Genomic DNA, 18,635 nt, shown 5'->3' with positions numbered 1-18,635 from the left:
CTTCACAGAGTCATTTGTGCCCTGCCACTACAATACCGTCACTGGCTTTAAAGGACCCAAGTGCAGTCCTTATTCATGCTGGTGGGCAGTTACTCAAGTGAGCAGTCCCACTAATTTAAGGATGGAGAAGTAGGACCTTTTTGTTGGAGGCATTGCTTAAGAGGATGTGGGGAGTGGTTAGATTTGACATTCCACCTCAGATCTTTGTCTCCTACCCTGAGCCAGGATCAGCTGCTAGTCCCAGCTGGGCTGGAGGCAGGAGAGGATGGAACTTCCCCTTCTCCTTCAAGGAGTGGCTGGGGCTGTGTCAGGCCCACCCCCAGAAGCCTTCTCCAGCTGCAGAAAGCTCAGCATTCTGCCCTGCTTCCTGCCCCCATCGCTCCGCAGCTGAGGGGGGTGGGGTCACTGTTTGGGGAGCTGCTCCCCATCCACCCAACCCCCGTGCATCTGGACCTCCCATACCCAGACACCCTGGCTAAGCCTCACCCTGTACATTCAGAACCCCACCTCGCCCTTCATATTCGAACCCCACCGCACTGAACCTCAACCCCGGCATCTGGAGCCCCCCTGCACCTAGACCCCCTGCCTCCGGACTCCCACGCCTGCAGCCATACCACCCCCCCACTGAGCTCCCTGCACTCAAACACCCTGATGAGTTCCACCCTCCTGCACCGCTCTGAGCCGCACATCCAGATGCCCATGCCACTGACACTGACACTAAACTAGCTGCATCCAGACCCCCACCAAGCCCCACTCCCCCAGCACCTAGATCCCCCTGCAGAGACCTCCAAACCCAGACCCCTCCGCTGAGCCCCAACCACTTTCATCTAGAAGCCCCTGCAGAGTCCCATTACTCCTGCACTTGGAAAGTGCCCCCACGAAACTCTGTGCATCCAGATCCCCTCACACCTAGACCCCCCATTGAGCTGCCTGCACCCAGATTGTCCCACACAGAATCCTCTCACACCACACCTGGATCCCCCCACACTGAGTCCTTCCACCCTTGGATCCTGCCTGGTTGAGACTGCCTGCCCCACACCTGGTGCACCTGGCACAGAGGCGCAGGCCCCAGGGTGTTTCTGGGGCAGGCCCAGGACTTGTGCTGTGTCAGGGTCAGATGCAGCCTTACCACTGAGTCTGTGTCCTGAGGGTGGAGGGAGGAGTGGCTGCAGGGTGATTTCCCATCTTCATACAGCCAGTGGCCTGTCCTCCCCACTGCCATGCTGGAACCTCTGCATTTATTGATAAATACAACTTGCAGAATTTTAAAATATTGTGCACAGAATTTTTATTTTTTTGGCACAGAATGCCCTCAGGAGTAACTCTTAACACCTGTGCCATTCTTTTACCCTTCAGAAGATTTGGAAAGGCATAGCTGGAGGCATAATTATTGGGAAAACATATGAAGGGCATATGTCTGGGTAGCATGTAGGAAGATGAGGTGTTTTGGAAAATGATAGATGGTAAAGAGTGGGGTGGCTTATGAATGCAGCAATGACCAATTCCCTCTGTCCTCTCAATCTCTGCCGGTATTGTGAAGCCAGACCCAGTACCTGTCTATGTGCTGGAATTGCCCCACTCCTTCTCCTCACTGAATTCTCACATGTAGAAATGATGCCACAGTACTGTGCAATTGAATTGAATGAAAAGGAGCTAATTGCTTAGATACTATGGCGTCCTAGATTAGAAGAGACCTTTAAAAGATAAGAGCAACTGAAGAATGGGCCCAGAAAAGAGCAGTGAGCTTTTTGAGAGGTGTAGGACAGATAGTTGGAAATCAGCCCAGTGCTATGGAAACCAACCCCACCTGCAGCCCCTCCAACGAAAGAAAAAAACACCACCAAAACAAAACAAAAACCTCTAAACAAACTCAAACCCTGTTCTATCAAATTAAACAAGATTGGGCTCCCTTTGGTTTAACCTCTCCTCTGAAAGCTCTTCTTTCTACAGAGTATAACTTCTCTCTAGGACCGCTATATGAACAAAGAAGCAAATCTCCTCTAAACATGGAACTCAAGCCCAAGTAGGAAAAAGAACCATTCTACAGTATCTATGGACAAGAAAGTTATTGAATTATCTAAAGTTTCTCCAGGAATTACCCCTGAATATACAGTGTGCAAATATCAGACTTTCTATAAAAATTATTTACCCATCCACACACCGTCTGCAGGAGAATGAGTTTGAGAAGGAAAAACTTAACCACATTGGCATTTTTCTAAGCTTTTGTTTGGAAAGTGTCAGATGGATCCGTTTCTTGGGATTTATGATTATTTCTGACTTCTAGCAATGATGCTGTTGTGCTGGAAACAAAGCTATGCAACAAGGGAATGCAACCAAAATCATGGCTGTACTAGTCAAAACAAACGTCAATTTGTATTCAACAACTGTATCTCAGCACTGACATTTGGAAGACATTTTTGAAGGCTTCTAAACCCTAAAAGAAATCACCTTCTGTGACCCAAGGGCAGCATATTACTCACTCGTGTTATGAAGACTATTGCTGTTCCAGTCAACAGGAATAGTGAGAATAGGACAATCTTATCCCAGAAACCCTGCCTACTCAATGGCATTTACAGTATATGATCTTTAATTACTCCTTTGGTACTCCAAGAACTGTCAGCAGAACTGCGCATATTTCACCTTTCAAGTTTTAGTCAAACATGTTCGAAAATAATAAGCAGACACTAAAACAGAGCAGTATCAATACAAAATGAAGCCTACTGTACCTGGTGAATGAAGTGGAGGAGAGCACATCAGAACAACCCCTTGACCTTCACGTACTGAGACTGCGCTTCTTGTCCGGCCACTAAAATTTCCCAGATCTGTCAACATAACACAACATTTTAGTTGCATGGAGAGGGAAGTTATTTAATTTTGCTACTAATGTGATTTACACTTTATTTCTTTTTTTTTTTTACAATGCTGACAGTGCCTTATTTTCATTTCTTGATCTACGACAGGAGGGTCTTTAAAAATAAATCTATTTCTACTGCCAAGATTTTTACATTACTTTAACACTGTTTATTGCTCCTCACCGTGCATGGATATGGTGTAAGTGGAAAAGTATTAGGCAGTGTACCATTTATAACAGACATTTAATAGCTCTTTTATTTCTTTTTACCATTTCCTCTTTATTGATTTCCTTCACTGATAAAAGACTTTCATGCATAGAAAAAGAGAAATAAAGGTGAAGAGGCTGCCTTGTGTCTAATCTGCAGCCTATAGAGGGTTGTTAATGTGTTATCCAAATAATATTGTGTACAATACATTGTTATAAGTGGGGAGGAGAATCCGCTTCCATGGCTCTATAAGCAAATCTGCTATATAGCAGGTTTATTTTTAATACTCTTTCCCATATAGTTTCTCCAGTATCCAAGACATAATCCAGTTTTGGGTAACTACATTTTGCCTTCCTAAATTTCTCCCAGCAACTGAAATTGAATTAGGTATATTTCACGTCCCCCACTAAACTTTTGAGTGAAGCTGCAGTGCCTGACGATGAAGAGAGCTGATTGAAACTCACTATTTCTGATTCATGGAAAATGTCAACATTTTAAATATTTTTCTGTTACAAATCGGAATGAAAACAAGGTTTTTCAAAATATTTTGTAAAACAATCATCCTGTAAATTTTTGTCATTTTGGAAAAGTTTTGTTTCATAACATTTTGAAATTTTGCTTAGATTTTTTTCATTTTATATTATTTTTTAACATTAATAGCACATAAGCAATAATGGATAGCATGCACACTTCTTGTGAGGTCATCATATAACAGAGTTGAAATAATCTATTAGTTTTATTTTATCGTTCATATTATAAAGGGCAGCTGCTAGTACTGATGAGTGCAGTTGTCAGTCAGGGTTAATAATGATGGAAACATGTTATCTTCTTTTCTAGATCAATGTGTCTCCTATTTGTATCAAGCTGTTTCATTACAAAACAAACATAAATAATGACAATAATCTGAAAATTAAAAAACCACCAAAAATCATAACATAAAAACACAATTTTGAAATTTGAAACAACTCTGAAATTTTCCAAAACAATTTTGTTTCCAAAATGAAAGATATGTCATTCTGAAATACTTCCCTTCCAACGGAAATGTTGTTGAAATATAATTTCTTTAAAAAGTTTGGTTTTGTTGAAACAACTTTTTCTGATGAAAACCTGTTCTGATGAAAATATTATGACCAGCTCTAGTTATGAATAGCTTATATTTATATGCTGCCTTTCATCCAGAAGATCTGACTCCTCCTTGAATTACAGGGGCCTTTAGAGCTGGATCTAGAATCAAACTTCATGGTTATGCCCTCACTTGAATATTTACAGGAAAGGAACTAGGGCAGATTTGTTGTCTTGGGGTCATATTTGAACCATTAGTCATCATGGAGTCTCAAGTGACAAACATCCTGTGTGTACCGTTATTTGCCTGTGGTTGATCTGGAGGCTATGAACATTCCTCTCTGATGTTGATCATGGCTAGATTACTGCAATATAGTCAGGATACGCTCAACGAGGACTCAGAAGCTTCCACTGCTGCAGAATGAAGTTCCTGAACATAGGAGTATAATGAGCCAGAAAAAGTATTTGTCATATGGGGCTCAATGATCTATTGAAGCACCTATTCACTTATGGGTATAGATCAAGGTATTGGCTATTATCTCCAGAGAATTTAACTGTCTGGGATCCAGTTATCTGAGTGATGATTTCTCAAAGTATGACCTAATACGGGAGGTGGATTTCAGAGAGTTCTCCATCAGGTGCTCCATAGACTCCTAGACTTTAAGGCCAGAAGGGATTGTGATGATCATCTAGTGTCAGTGGTAATCAATTATTTTTGTTAAGGTCCAAATTTCTTGGTCAAAGTATAGTCAAGGTCCAGATTCCAGAGAAAATAATACAAAAATAATAACAATAATGACAATAATAAGGAAATAAAAAGATTTTGTGGTCCATTCAAAAGCATCTGGCAGTCTGGATTTGGCCCGTAGTCCACCTGTTGACTACCCCTAACTCTAGTCTGACCTCCTGCACATTGCAGGCCACAGAACTGCACCCATCAACTGCTGCAATAGGCCCATAACCTCTGACTGAGTTACTGAAGTCCTCAAATCTTGATTTAAAGACTTCAAGTTATGGAAAATCCACCATTTACCCTAGTTCACATCACCAAGTGACCCACGCCCCAGGCTGTGGAGAAAGGGGCTTTGCTAATCTGACTTGGGGGAATTCCTTCTTGACCGCAAATACGGTAATCAGTGAGACCCTAATCATGTGGGCAAGACCTACCAGCCAGACACTTGGGAAAGAATTCTCTGTAATAACTCAGAACCCTCTCCATCTGGTGTCCCATCACCTGCCATTGAGGATAGTTACTAATAGTAGTTGTGGATGGGCCTATCCCATAAATTTATCAGTCTTCAAAGAATTATGTTTTTTGTCCCCATTATTCCCCTTGGGAGGCTGTTCCAGAACTTCACTCCTCTGATGGTAGGAAACATTCATCTCATTTCAAACCTAAACTCATTGATGGCTAATTTAAATCTATTTGTTCTTGTGCCAACATTGGTCCTTAACTTAAATAACCCCTCTCCTTCCCTGACGTATACCCCACTGATGTATTTTTAAAGAGCAATTGTAACTCTACGCAACCTTTGTCCTGTTAGGCTAAACAAGCCAAGCTCCTTAAGTCTCCTCCCATGAGGTAGGTTCTCCATTCCTCTGATCATCCTAGTAGCCCTTCTCTGCACCTGTTCCAGCTTGAATTTCTTTCTTAAACTAGGGAGACCAGGACTGCACACTGTATTCCAGATGAGGTCTCACTAGAGGTCTCACCAGTACAATGGTAATAACACTTCCCTGTCTCTACTGAAAATACCTCACCTAATGCATTTTAGTATTGTTTCAGCCTTTCCATGGCTGCATCACATTGGCAGCCCATAGTCATCCTGTGGTTGACCAATACACCCAGTTCTTTCTCCTCTGTCACTTCCATCTGGCATGTCCCCAGAATATAGCAAAAATTCTTGTTATTAGTCTCTAAGTGCATGACTTTGCACTATTAAATTTTATCCCATTTCTATTACTCCAGTTTTAAAGGTTGTCCAAATCTTCTTGTACGATATTCCAGTTTTCCTCTGTATTGGCAATGCCTCCCAGTTTGGGTCTTCTGCGAATTTTGTTAGCACACTCCCACTTTCTGTGCCAAGGTAATTACTGAAAACATCGAATAAGATTGGTCCCAAGACCGATCCTGGAGAAACTCCATTTATAACCTGACCTTTCAATATGACATGTTGCAGTTTCCCCTTAAATCAGTTCTTTACCCACCTTTTGATCCTCATATTAATCTCCATCTTCCAATTTAACTAATAATTTGCCCTATGGAACTGTATCAAATGCTTTACTGAAATCCAGTTAGATCAGATCTACTTCATTTCTCTCTCACAGAAAGAGATCAGGTTGGTCTGCCTTGTTCTATCTTTTGTAAAATTATATTGTATTTTATACCAAATATCATTTATTTCTAGGTCCTTAACTGCTCTATCTTTCAACATTTGTTCTAAGATCTTGTATACAATTGCGGTCAAACTAACAGGTTGATAGTTTCCCAGACCCCTTCTTTTTCCTTTCTTAAATATAGGTACTATATTTGCAATTCTCCAGCCACAGGGTACAAACACCGAGTTTACAGATTCATTTAAAACCTTTGCTGTTGGGCTTGTAATTTCATGTGCCAATTAGTTTAATATTTACTTCAAAAAACATATTTGTTTATCCGTTTGATTTATACTGATTTATATAAGCGACATTTATCCAGAAAGGTTCTGGAACACTTTATGTAGACACTTATCACTGAAATGCATCTACTTCCGGAGTGAGAAGCAACATGTCTCCTCAAGTTGTGATCTCATCCTATATAAGGAGCTAAGCAGGGTCAGGCCTGATCAATGGGATGGAAAACTTCCAAGAAAAAATAAGCTGGGTGCCACAGAATGGTGCTGACTTCAAGATGAGATGTAAAAAGTCCTGATCCCTCAGTATTTGAGGCTTCAGATCCATCTCCATTTCCTAGATAAAATGAGCAACACGCAAACCCTGACTGATTGTTATAATCATTGTTCTTGGCCTCCTTCCAATGAGAACCTGATGAAACTACTGTCAATGAAAAGATCAGTGAGCTCCCAAAATTGTGTAGTTTGACTTGTTCTGAGATTAGAGATTCAAATGATATGCCTTTGCAAACCTCACTGAATTTAAAATTTGGATAGATCTGGAATTGATTTGTTGTGGTTTCAACATATTTTGAGAAGGAGAACATGTTCTGAATCCAGAGGAGCTAAGCACAATGAGAGATACCCATACCATTTTTCTATGTTCAGGAACAGAAGTAATCAGAAACAAGAATGCCTTCCTATGATTTTGGAAAAGAAAATTATGCTAATGATTCCTGCTGACATCATTACAGGGATGATTTAACAAAGACTACCTGACATCCTTTTTGTATGTCTGCTTTTCTGCATCTCTTTGATTCTACCCATGCTACAAAAGTAACACCACTTTTTTTCATAACTCTCTCATCTTTGTAGGAAAATCAGATAATTGAAAGAAAATAAGATATATCAGCCTCATACTCTGGATTCTGAGTCACGTAAGGGCTGATCACTGATAGTTAGTTCTAGAGTTCTGGCCAAGATGACAGTGTTTTGTGTTTACAATCCTTGTTCTTTCAGTTTTGATTTTGCAAACTGTATCTTTTGGAACACCAATCTTCAGCGTAATGAGTAGGACTGGTTGAAAATTTTCTGTCAAAACTTTTTTTCATTGGAAAATTAGATTTTCAATACATTGAAATATTTTGCAAAAAGTGTCTATCTTCTGCAGAAATATTCCACTTTTCATTGAAAAACTGATAAGTAAAATATTTCAGTGGAAAACTGAAATATTTTGATTCTGAAATGCCATGGCATTGCCTCACAGGAATTTGAGTTTAGGTGTCTCTTGATAGCAGCCTTTCCACTAAGGGCCAGCCAGTTTTCATTTCCCATGATGCACCTAAATTATATCTCCCATAAGGAAATGTGGCAGTATTTCAGAACTGAAATATTTTGGTTTGAAGCTGAAATATTTTGGTGATTGCTTTTTTGCCAAAAACATTTTCCACAGAAATAAAAAGTTTTCCATAGAAATAAAACCCCTTTTCCAACTAGCTCTAGTAATAAGTGTCTTTTGGATAAGAGGTTTGAGGTTTGTCTTTTTTCTGTAATGGGAAGATTCCCACCCTCCACGCAAAAAGAAAAGAAAAGAAAAGAAAAGAAAAGAAAAGAAAAGAAAAGAAAAGAAAAGAAAAGAACTCAATAGTCAAGTTACAATTTTGCAAAAAAAGAAACTAGGTGGATAGAAAGCTGGCTAGATTGGTGAGCTCAACGGGTAGTGAACAATGGCTCCATGTCTAGCTGGCAGCCAGTATCAAGCGGAGTGCCCCAAGGGTCAGTCCTGGGGCCGGTTTTATTCAACATCTTTATTAATGATCTGGAGGATGGCATGGATTGCACCCTCAGGAAGTTTGCAGATGACACAAAACTGGGAGGAGAGGTAGATACGCTGGAGGGTAGGGATAGGATACAGAGGGACCTAGACAAATTAGAGGACTGGGCCAAAAGAAATCTGATGAGGTTCAACAAGGACAAGTGCAGAGTCCTGCACTTAGGACGGAAGAATCCTGTGCACTGCTACAGACTAGGGACCGAATGGCTAGGCAGCAGTTCTGCAGAAAAGAACCTGGGGTTACAGTGGATGAGAAGCTGGATATGAGTCAACAGTGTGCCCTTCTTGCCAAGAAGGCCAATGGCATTTTGGGATGTATAAGTAGGGGCATTGCCAGCAGATCAAGGGACGTGATCATTCCCCTCTCTTCGACATTGGTGAGGCCTCATCTGGAGTACTGTGTCCAGTTTGGGCCCCACACTAAAAGAAGGATGTGAAAAAATTGGAAAACATCTGGCGGAGGACAACAAAAATGATTAGGGGACTGGAACACATGACTTATGAGGAGAGGCTAAGGGAACTGGGATTGTTTAGTGTGCAGAAGAGAAGAATGAGGGGGGATATGATAACTGCTTTCAACTACCTGAAAGGGGGTTCCAAAGAAGATGGGTCTAGACTGTCCTCAGTGATAGCAGATGACAGAACAAGGAGTGAAAGTCTTAAGTTGCAGTGGGGGAGGTTTAGGTTGGATATTAGGTAAAACTTTTACACCAGGAGGGTGGTGAAGCTCTGGAATGTGTTACCCAGGGAGGTGGTGAAATCTCCTTCCTTGGAAGTTTTTAAGGTCAGGCTTGACAAAGCCCCGGCTGGGATGGTTTAGTTGGGGTTGGACTAGATGACCTTTGAGGTCCCTTCCAACCCTGATATTCTATGATTCTATGATTCTATGAATGGGTTTTTAGGACCCAAGTTCCCCTTTAGTCAAACCAACGAAGTTCAAGGGGTAGGGAGGGTAATATAAGGTTCCAGTTTCAGTCCACTTGATTACTCACTAGTTAAATCTTTTGAGTAACAAGTAATGCAATGTTTTAGAGTAACAGCCGTGTTAGTCTGTATTCACAAAAAGAAAAGGAGTACTTGTGGCACCTTAGAGACTAACCAATTTATTTGAGCATAAGCTTTCGTGAGCTACAGCTCACTTCATCGGATGCATATCGTGGAAACTGCAGCAGACTTTATATATACACAGAGAATATGAAACAATACCTCCTCCCACCCCACTGTCCTGCTGGTAATAGCTTATCTAAAGTGATCATCAGGTGGGCCATTTCCAGCACAAATCCAGGTTTTCTCACCCTCCACCCCCCCACACAAATTCACTCTCCTGCTGGTGATAGCCCATCCAAAGTGACAACTCTTTACACAATGTGCATGACAATCAAGTTGGGCTATTTCCTGCACAAATCCAGGTTTTCTCACATCCCCCCCACCCCCATACACTCACAAACTCACTCTCCTGCTGGTAATAGCTCATCCAAACTGACCACTCTCCAAGTTTAAATCCAAGTTAAACCAGAACATCTGGGGGGGGGGGAGGAGGAAAAAACAAGAGGACACAGGCTACCTTGCGTAATGACTTAGCCACTCCCAGTCTCTATTTAAGCCTAAATTAATAGTATCCAATTTGCAAATGAATTCCAATTCAGCAGTTTCTCGCTGGAGTCTGGATTTGAAGTTTTTTTGTTTTAAGATAGCGACCTTCATGTCTGTGATTGCGTGACCAGAGAGATTGAAGTGTTCTCCGACTGGTTTATGAATGTTATAATTCTTGACATCTGATTTGTGTCCATTTATTCTTTTACGTAGAGACTGCAATTGCACTTATGTTACCAGAGGGGTTGTTGTTAGTCAGTTTATGGTACAGGAATATAGTGTTAGAGTGCAGGTTTGGCTATAAAGTAAATACTACAATTGCTTTAAAAAAAACCTAGAAATAACAGGGAGCTGCAGAATGATGTAAGAAATCCCCCCTTGTTATAATAATAACTTTGAGGTAGATGAGATGAATGAAAGGGAATGTTAATACCCTTTTGTTAAATATTAACCATATAAATCTTGGCTATAAATTTACATTTAAAGAAAAGAAGATCAGCTACTAACAAACCACTTATTTGCTATTCTATTTTTCAAGAAAAATAGAAGACTGAATGGAGTGTTAGTATTAGAAGCATAGGAACCACAACACTTTTTCAGACCATTAGTCATCAAGTCTAGTATTTTGCCTGCAATGGCAATCAATAACTGCGGTATCAGAATAAATCAGACACCCTCTAAAGAATGCACCTAGCCAAAGTGTGCGATGAGATACATGGCTCACAGATAAGAAAATATATTTCTCTGCTCTATTGGTGTTCAGTTTATGCCCTGAGAGATTAGATTTGTTTACCCTTATCTGAGCATTAGTGCCAAGATAACACCTACTCTTCATTTTCCAAAGCAGGGCCTGAGGTTTTAGCTGCATGACTTCGAGCAACTTTAATGTGAGTCATGACCCCTACCACTTCCAAAATCTATGGATAATAAATGGAATGCTTCATTTAAAAAAATAAAATAAGCACAGTCTTCTTTATAGCAAATGAATTATGCATAGATGACCATCATACATGGATAAAGGTTGAACGAAGCAGGTTCTCTTATATGTGAAATTATTCTATAGACTAGAGGGATGCCCAACTATAGTCACTGAAGATTTTATGACAAGTTTCAGAGTAGCAGCTGTGTTAGTCTGTATTCGCAAAAAGACAAGGAGTACTTGTGTGACCTTAGTCTCTAAGGTGCCACAAGTACTCGTTTTTTGTTGTTGAGGATTTTATGTTATTGTAAAACAGGAGATAGCTTAATGAGGAGTTCAATGAACAGAGAACCATCTCCTTATAAGAATCTCTCTCCTTTGGCCATATTTCTCCAAGATCAGTAGTTCCGGTGGAAATATTTCCATTAAGCAGAGTTTGTGAACAGAAAATCAAAGCAACAACAACAACAAAAAGAATTTATGTGCCATTCTGGTGCTTAATATATTTTGCACTTTACATGTGTATATCCCCTTTCTAAAGAGAGTATACTGCATAAGAAAATTAACTGTGCATCATTTAAAGCACTTGCATTTTACAGAGTGATGTCATGAATGCATAGTAAATTGCTCCAGAACTTGGCTCATTAACTGTAAGCAAATCAGGTACCATTAAAGGAGAGACCACAGAAGTCTCAATCTGTATATTAATTTTGGTAAACAAATTTAGAGCTTAGTAAAGATGCCAGATAGACAGCAGTGGAGACTGAATTTCTCTGTCAGCCATAAGAACACATACATCAAATGCCTCACCAGTTTTACCTTTTACATACTGCCCTGCTAATGTACCTTAAGTCTAACCTGACATTATCACCTCTGCCTGTGCAGGGATCATTCAGTCTCCATGTTCATGACTTCTTTGTCCTGTCTGCTGCTGAGATGAGTGAGCGGGACAAAAGGAGAGGTAGGATTTTCTAGTGTTGACAATTGTCCATCAAGAACTGGAATAAGACCAACAACTAAGTTCAAATAGGCTTCTAAAGCGATGTCAGATAGACATTTCTTTTGACTTGGGCTGGATTTGAACTGGTGACTTGGGCTGGGCAGGAAACAGTTTTCCCATCTCACAAAATACTTTTTAGATTTCAAATTATTTTCCATTCCATGTCAGGATGAAACTGAAAACTGTCAACATTTTTTGTGAAAAAAGAGAGAGAGAGCACACTCCCACCTCAGAATAGTCAACAGGCCAGTGCTTCGGCCACTCCCCTAAGAAGTAGAAGATCCAAGGACAAATCTCTGCTCTGCCTGATTCAGACCAAGGAATTGAACCTAGGTTTCCCACATTCCAGGTTAGTGCTCTGAACACTGGAATATAAAGTCAGTCTTTTATGGTCCAAAAATTCTATTCTGGACCCAAGAAATCATTCCCAATGAAAGTTTAGTCAAAACAAATACATTCCTATAAAAAGTTTTAGTTTCAACAAATTAGTATTTTCCAGCAAAACCAATTAGCTGAAAATTCCCAATCAACTCTACCAGTGACCTGGAGGCGGAAAGCTTCATGCTCATTACCAAGTGCCTGACCCATCATTATTTTAGCAGAAATGAACCCACAGCAAACCACTGACCCATGGGGCCAGCAACCCACAGGGATCATAGATGTTACTTCCTCCTCTACTCTTAAAATATACTGTATATAATACTACCCCTGCTTCTAGACCAGGGTGATGATTACACTGCCCATGGATGGGTCCAGTTCTGCCAGGCCTTATTGTTCTGTGCTGCCTCTCAGTTTTGCACTCCTGTATTAAGCAAACAGTGTAATGTGTGCTGCCTGAAACCAAGTGAATGACAGAAGTGTGGTGCCATCATATATGACTCTGAGGGATAAATATTCCCCAATTATATTAATAGTAATAGCTATTTCATAGAAATGAATACATTACGTGAGTCCTGAGGTACAGACACTTCTATACTAATCTAATGAAAAGTAGTTTGTGTGTATATTTGCGATGGAGTTCAAAGGAGACATTTAAAATGAAATGGGTTAAAGATGAAGATACAAACTGAAGTAATGTTTAAGGCATGTATAATGCAGAGAGCATTCTTTGTAATGAGCTAAAAAATAGCCCTAATACAAAACTGAATTATTCTGACAGACCAAGGACAAACACCTTCATTTTAATATGATTACAGAAAAGCCAGACATCTCATCTTCATATTAAGCAGACAGGTGAAAACGAATGGACCTTGAGTTTGGGATTTTACTTTCTTTACACAGATTTAGACAGAAGATTTATACAGAAATAATTATTTTTTTTTAAAAAAAGGTATTTGTCATAATTCTATTATAACCTGCTAAGTCAATTATATGCCTTGATTTTACACTCTGAACAATACAAAATACAAACATGTGGTTAATAAACCGTAATAACTGTTTCTGCAATAAAAAGTTACATATTGAAATTAATGATGTATGACTTTATAGTGCATTTTGAAGTTACAAAGAAATTTCCAAAGCTTTAATTTAAATTGTGCGTTATATTAAGTTGTGATACTTTTGCAATCTCAAAACACTGAAATAAATGAATATTTAGCTTGAATATTGAGATCCACATATAATTCTACAAACTTTTCTCTTAAATGTTTTGTAAAAAGTGAATGGTAAAATATAAAGTATTCAATTAAAATATTCAGTGCTTGTAATCTCCTCCTATTGGTAATTAATAAAATAATTGGTAGTCTTCCGCAACATTTTTCTCATGACTCATTATTAATCTGTCTCCAAAAGGACCAAGAATTTATATGGGAATTCATATGGCTCTAGAAATCTAGTGCATACTGGTAGCTCAGCTATAAAGTATTTTTTTAATTGCACTTGGCTTTAGTCTACAGCCAAGACACCTCAATTCTTTCCACAGCTCTGAATAGTAGGACGAAAGTTATCTTCCTTAATTTCTATTTATAAATTTAGCAAAACTTAAGGAAAGAGGCCAAACTAAATTAACATTGACCAATATTATACATGGAGATGTCAAAATACCTGAATGTGAAATTCCTATTGACTTAAATGGGAGTTCTACATTCAGAAGATGAAGTATTACCTTTCAAATTAATAAAGAAATTATTTACAAAACCAAAACCAAATGACAATAATAATATTGAATATTACAGAAAGTTTGAATATTAGTTGTTCAACCTACCATATTAATTGCTGTATTTGCTCTCTGTGGTTTTATTTGTTAATGGTTATGTTTAATTCAGTTTGATCACCCTTCTGTGTCTATGTGCATATGTCAAGTTTAATCAATCCTGACTCAAAACTACTGCAACACATAATTTCTCAGTTGTCTTTCAAGTTTCTGTAGTACAATAACTTGTACACATGACAATGCAGTGTACCAAATTCTGACTTCAGTTGTGCCAGATAAACTCAATTGAAATCTAGCTGTCTAGGGTCTTATAAGTCAATGGTATTACCATGGTTTATGATGATGTAAAGAAACTGAGAATTTACCCTGATGTTTAAAAAATGCTTGCATAAATCTAAAAATGTATCTCATAAAGATCATATTTTAATTTTTTTCATCCAAGGGTGGGGAAAATACCAACAAGGTTAAACTTTGTTGCCCAGTTTTAATGTTTTCTATACCATTCTTTATCTAAAATGTTAATTATATGCTATTTTGGACTGACAGTAAAGGTTTTTGCTACAAAACTATGGTTTTCTACTAGGGTACAAGTAGTGTACTCTTTACAGAATGAGGCTCCTAGCTAGGTAAGAATTTATTATAATCATCCTCCCCATAATAACAGTTTGTAGAGTTCCGAAATGCTTGTGTGTGAAACTGGGACTTAAGTGGTTTATAGCTTTGTGCTGGTTCTCTTCACAGAACACAGAAATATATTATAAATCTTTGAATTGTTCATGAACAGACTGAAATTTTCCTAAATTGTATTCAAAATTACTGACTGAATAACTTCTGCGAGTAAGTGTTGAGCTTTTAATCCTTTGCAAGAATTCATTATGAATATTTCAGTTTCAAAATTCAAGCTCAGTTCATTGCTGTGTTCCTTGATCGGAATAGCACAATTCATTGAATCAGGTTTCAGGTACACATATTTCCATTTATGAATTCAAAATTAATTTTCCTAAAATATGACTTCAGGTTCACCATTTTAACCAGTATTCTTTCCCATGAATTCACTTGATAGAATATTTGCAGAAGCTGAAGACAAAGGGGGCATTAACATAGTCAAAGCAAATGTGTTTAAAAATCTGAATGGATAGTCTGAAATTTTTTGCACTATTTCCCCAGTTCTACTTTCAACCCTTTTTTTATTTTAAAATTCAAAACAGAACAAAGTTACACAAATCAAACATTTAAATCTCCTGAACATCTCATACCTCTTCCATATTTTAATGCTACTCTAAGGCCCCCACAGCACTGCTATTTCTCTTTAGCTTACGGTCAGACAAAGGGGGTATTAACATAGTCAAAGCAAATGTGTTTAAAAATCTGAATGGATAGTCTGAAATTTTTTGCACTATTTCCCCAGTTCTACTTTCAACCTTTTTTTTTATTTTAAAATTCAAAACAGAACAAAGTTACACAAATAAAAAAAAAAAAAAAGAATATTTTCAGTGTTGGATGCTTGTAGTTTATCTCTAAATCCCGATTAGGCACATTAAATAAGTGGTCAAACTTTCAATAATAAAAATATACACATGTAGAGCTCACATTAAGTAATGTATATTTTTAAACACACTACACCAAATTTTATAGTCAACATTGTCCCTTTTATTACGAAATACACACATACTCATTTTTGTTTTTTCTAAAACACTCCTCTATGCCAGAATCTTCTCTTAAACTATACAAATCCTGCATACATAATACTTGACTACACACTATTTAAAGTTCTACATTTTGTTTATCTTTCCTTTGTATTTAGAAGCCGTGTAGATAATTTTCCTTGTTCCCATTTTCTCCAGTGTATTTTCCTGGCTGTTACAAAGAAGTTTCATTTTAAAATATTCAAGACTATACTGCTAACACCATTCCAACTGCAGTAATACGCTTTAGACACATGTGACTTCTATTTTCTTAAGCTAGAGATTAAAGGAAACAATGCCAGTTGTACTGTCCCTTGATGCATTGATTCAAGCAGCAGTGTTTCATATAGGAGGATGTCAGACATATAATATGGAATCTGTACTGGCCAAACCCTTCTTAATTTTTAATTTGAAAATAATGAATGGGTGACGTGAGCTGAAATGTGACAATGTAATGAATACTGAGATGTGTCAATTTTATGAACACTGTGTGTGACCAGGTCAGTGAGGGGAAGATATTCTATATTGTGGGGTTATTAGAATTTCCTGTGTGACTGTACTGATCTAATTTATAGCTCTAATTTTCCAATGACATTTGGTAAAGCACTGTTGGCCTATCTTTGATTCCACTGAGGTCAACAGTAAAATATCCATTGACTTAAATGGGAGCAGAGTTAGTCACTGCTGAATGGTTTTGAATTGTGTCTATATTTCTGGGTATCTTTTACAAATATCACAGCAGCACAATTCAGTTGAAGTGCGTTTTTCGGAAATCATCATTGTGTGATTTGGCATGAGCTGGCACCTGCTCTGCCAGCATCACACCTATATGCTACCCCTTACGGGTCATGATTCCCAATCTGTGCTTGTGGTAATCGATGGTTTCAAGATTACAAAGTACTAAGACACAGCTAAAGAATAAGTCTGGAAGAACTTGATTTTATGTGGAAAGTTCAGTGGGTGAGTAAAGCCTGGGGATTAGATTACAGTCATCAGTGGACATGTAAAGGTGTAGCTGCACCAGCGGTAACCTCTTATATACAGTCAAAAATGCTAGAAAGTACACTTTGCACTGGTGTAGTTTACCTTGCTTGAAACAGGAGTGAGCCACACTAGTCTACATCACAGTTTAGCCTGTCTACACTAGGGGCTTGCTCTGGTGCAGTCACATCAGTGTTTGGCCACCAACGGCTGTAAAAATCAATGGAAGGAAGCCTAAAGAGCTGAGTTTTGAATCAGAGCAAGCACGATGGCAGCCCAGAGGAACAGAAAATGGTTTGTCACATCATTAAATTAATGTCTACATTGTCTGTTTCAAAAAATAAGTAGGTAATGATATTTGGTAGGTACTGTCTAAGAAACATTTAAATCTCCTGAACATCTCATACCTCTTCCATATTTTAATGCTACTCTAAGGCCCCCACAGCACTGCTATTTCTCTTTAGCTTACTGTCAGACAATTGGATTGTGTTTACAACAGACTAAATTGTGTGCTGTGCTGTTATTGTTTTTAGATGACATTTTGTAATGAGATTTAGGGTGAGCAGAGTATTTGCTGAGCTAGTTAGAAGTTCCTTATCAAAACACATTTAGAGATAAGACATTGAATTAAGATAAAGAGTAAAGGTGGTACTAGCCGGACCAGAAGAGATAGAGTCAAGTGTGTACAGAACAGTCTTCAGACAGATCTTTTCTCTAGAAGCATATATCAGATAGCAATCCCTCACTAAAGCCTGACATTCTAAACTCCTTTGTCACTGGTCACAAATCTCTTTTATTGTCATTGAATAATTAGCAGAAATAAAAGTAAGCCAGAGATACATCCATGTTCTCTCCCAGAAGCAAATGAGAAGCTCTGCAGTAAGGATTACTTCTTTTAAACAAATTAATAATTATTTGTGGCCATGAGATGGCAAGGCATGGAAAAACAGGACCAATCTAAGCACCTTACTAACAAGAAACTAATGGACCAAATTATACCAAATTATGTGGATTTATAATGGACTTCAATGGGAGCCACACATGCATATCTATCTGAGGGTAGAATTGGCATTTGCTTGTTACTATGAATACACTACACAAAAGGCTTTAATTTTCAAAATCACTATTGATTTTGGTTGTCTACAGTTTTGCTTAGATAATATTGACTCCTGTCCTCTGAAAATCAGGTCCATTTCAGGTGTCTCCTTGCTTGCATACTGTATTCAGTTCTGGTGACCACACCTGAAAAAGGATGCTGACAAAACAAAAGGGTTCAGAGAAAAGCTACAAGACTGAGTCTCTGGAAAATCTGCCTCACAGTGAGAAAATTAAAAAAGCCTCTGAACATTCTAAGAAATTAGCTGAGTTTTTGTATCACATGTTTTACACCTGAGCACAGCTCTTACCAAACAATGGCCCTCATCCAGCAAACGCTTACATGCATGTTTAATTTTACTCATGTGAGTAGTGCTACTAAACTCACTGGGTCTACTCACATGAGCAGAATCAGACATGTGCATGAGTGTTTGCAGGATTGGGGCCTAAGAGGTTTGCTTGTTTTACGCATATTCCTCTTAGAAGTTTGGGTCACAACAGAGTTAACAGTAAACCAACGGAGATGCTCTAAAAGGAAAGATGAAATTAAGTTTGAAAGAATCTCACTGAACATGTAGGAAAGAATAGGAGAGCCTGAAACAAGCTGAAAAAATTAGGATTTTTCTTTAATGAGTTTATATTTGAAACCACCAATTTTGAGATT

At 38.5% G+C, this 18,635-nt stretch overlaps 1 protein-coding gene across 1 annotated transcript in view; it reads right to left on the bottom strand.

The window, feature by feature from the left end:
* Positions 1 to 18,635, bottom strand: part of CNTN5 (contactin 5) — a 998,629-nt gene that overhangs the window by 261,878 nt on the left and 718,116 nt on the right. Inside the window, exon 7 of the mRNA XM_084613389.1 lies at positions 2,727 to 2,822. Coding sequence (XP_084469515.1) covers positions 2,727 to 2,822 — 96 coding nt within the window. The remainder of the gene's footprint in view (positions 1 to 2,726; positions 2,823 to 18,635) is intronic.

This window comes from Lepidochelys olivacea (assembly GCF_965140295.1).
Source record: "Lepidochelys olivacea isolate rLepOli2 genome assembly, chromosome: 1".
Taxonomy (NCBI): domain Eukaryota; kingdom Metazoa; phylum Chordata; order Testudines; family Cheloniidae; genus Lepidochelys; species Lepidochelys olivacea.
Note: the sequence above shows the minus strand (reverse complement) of the source record. Positions and strands in the feature narration are given on the sequence as shown.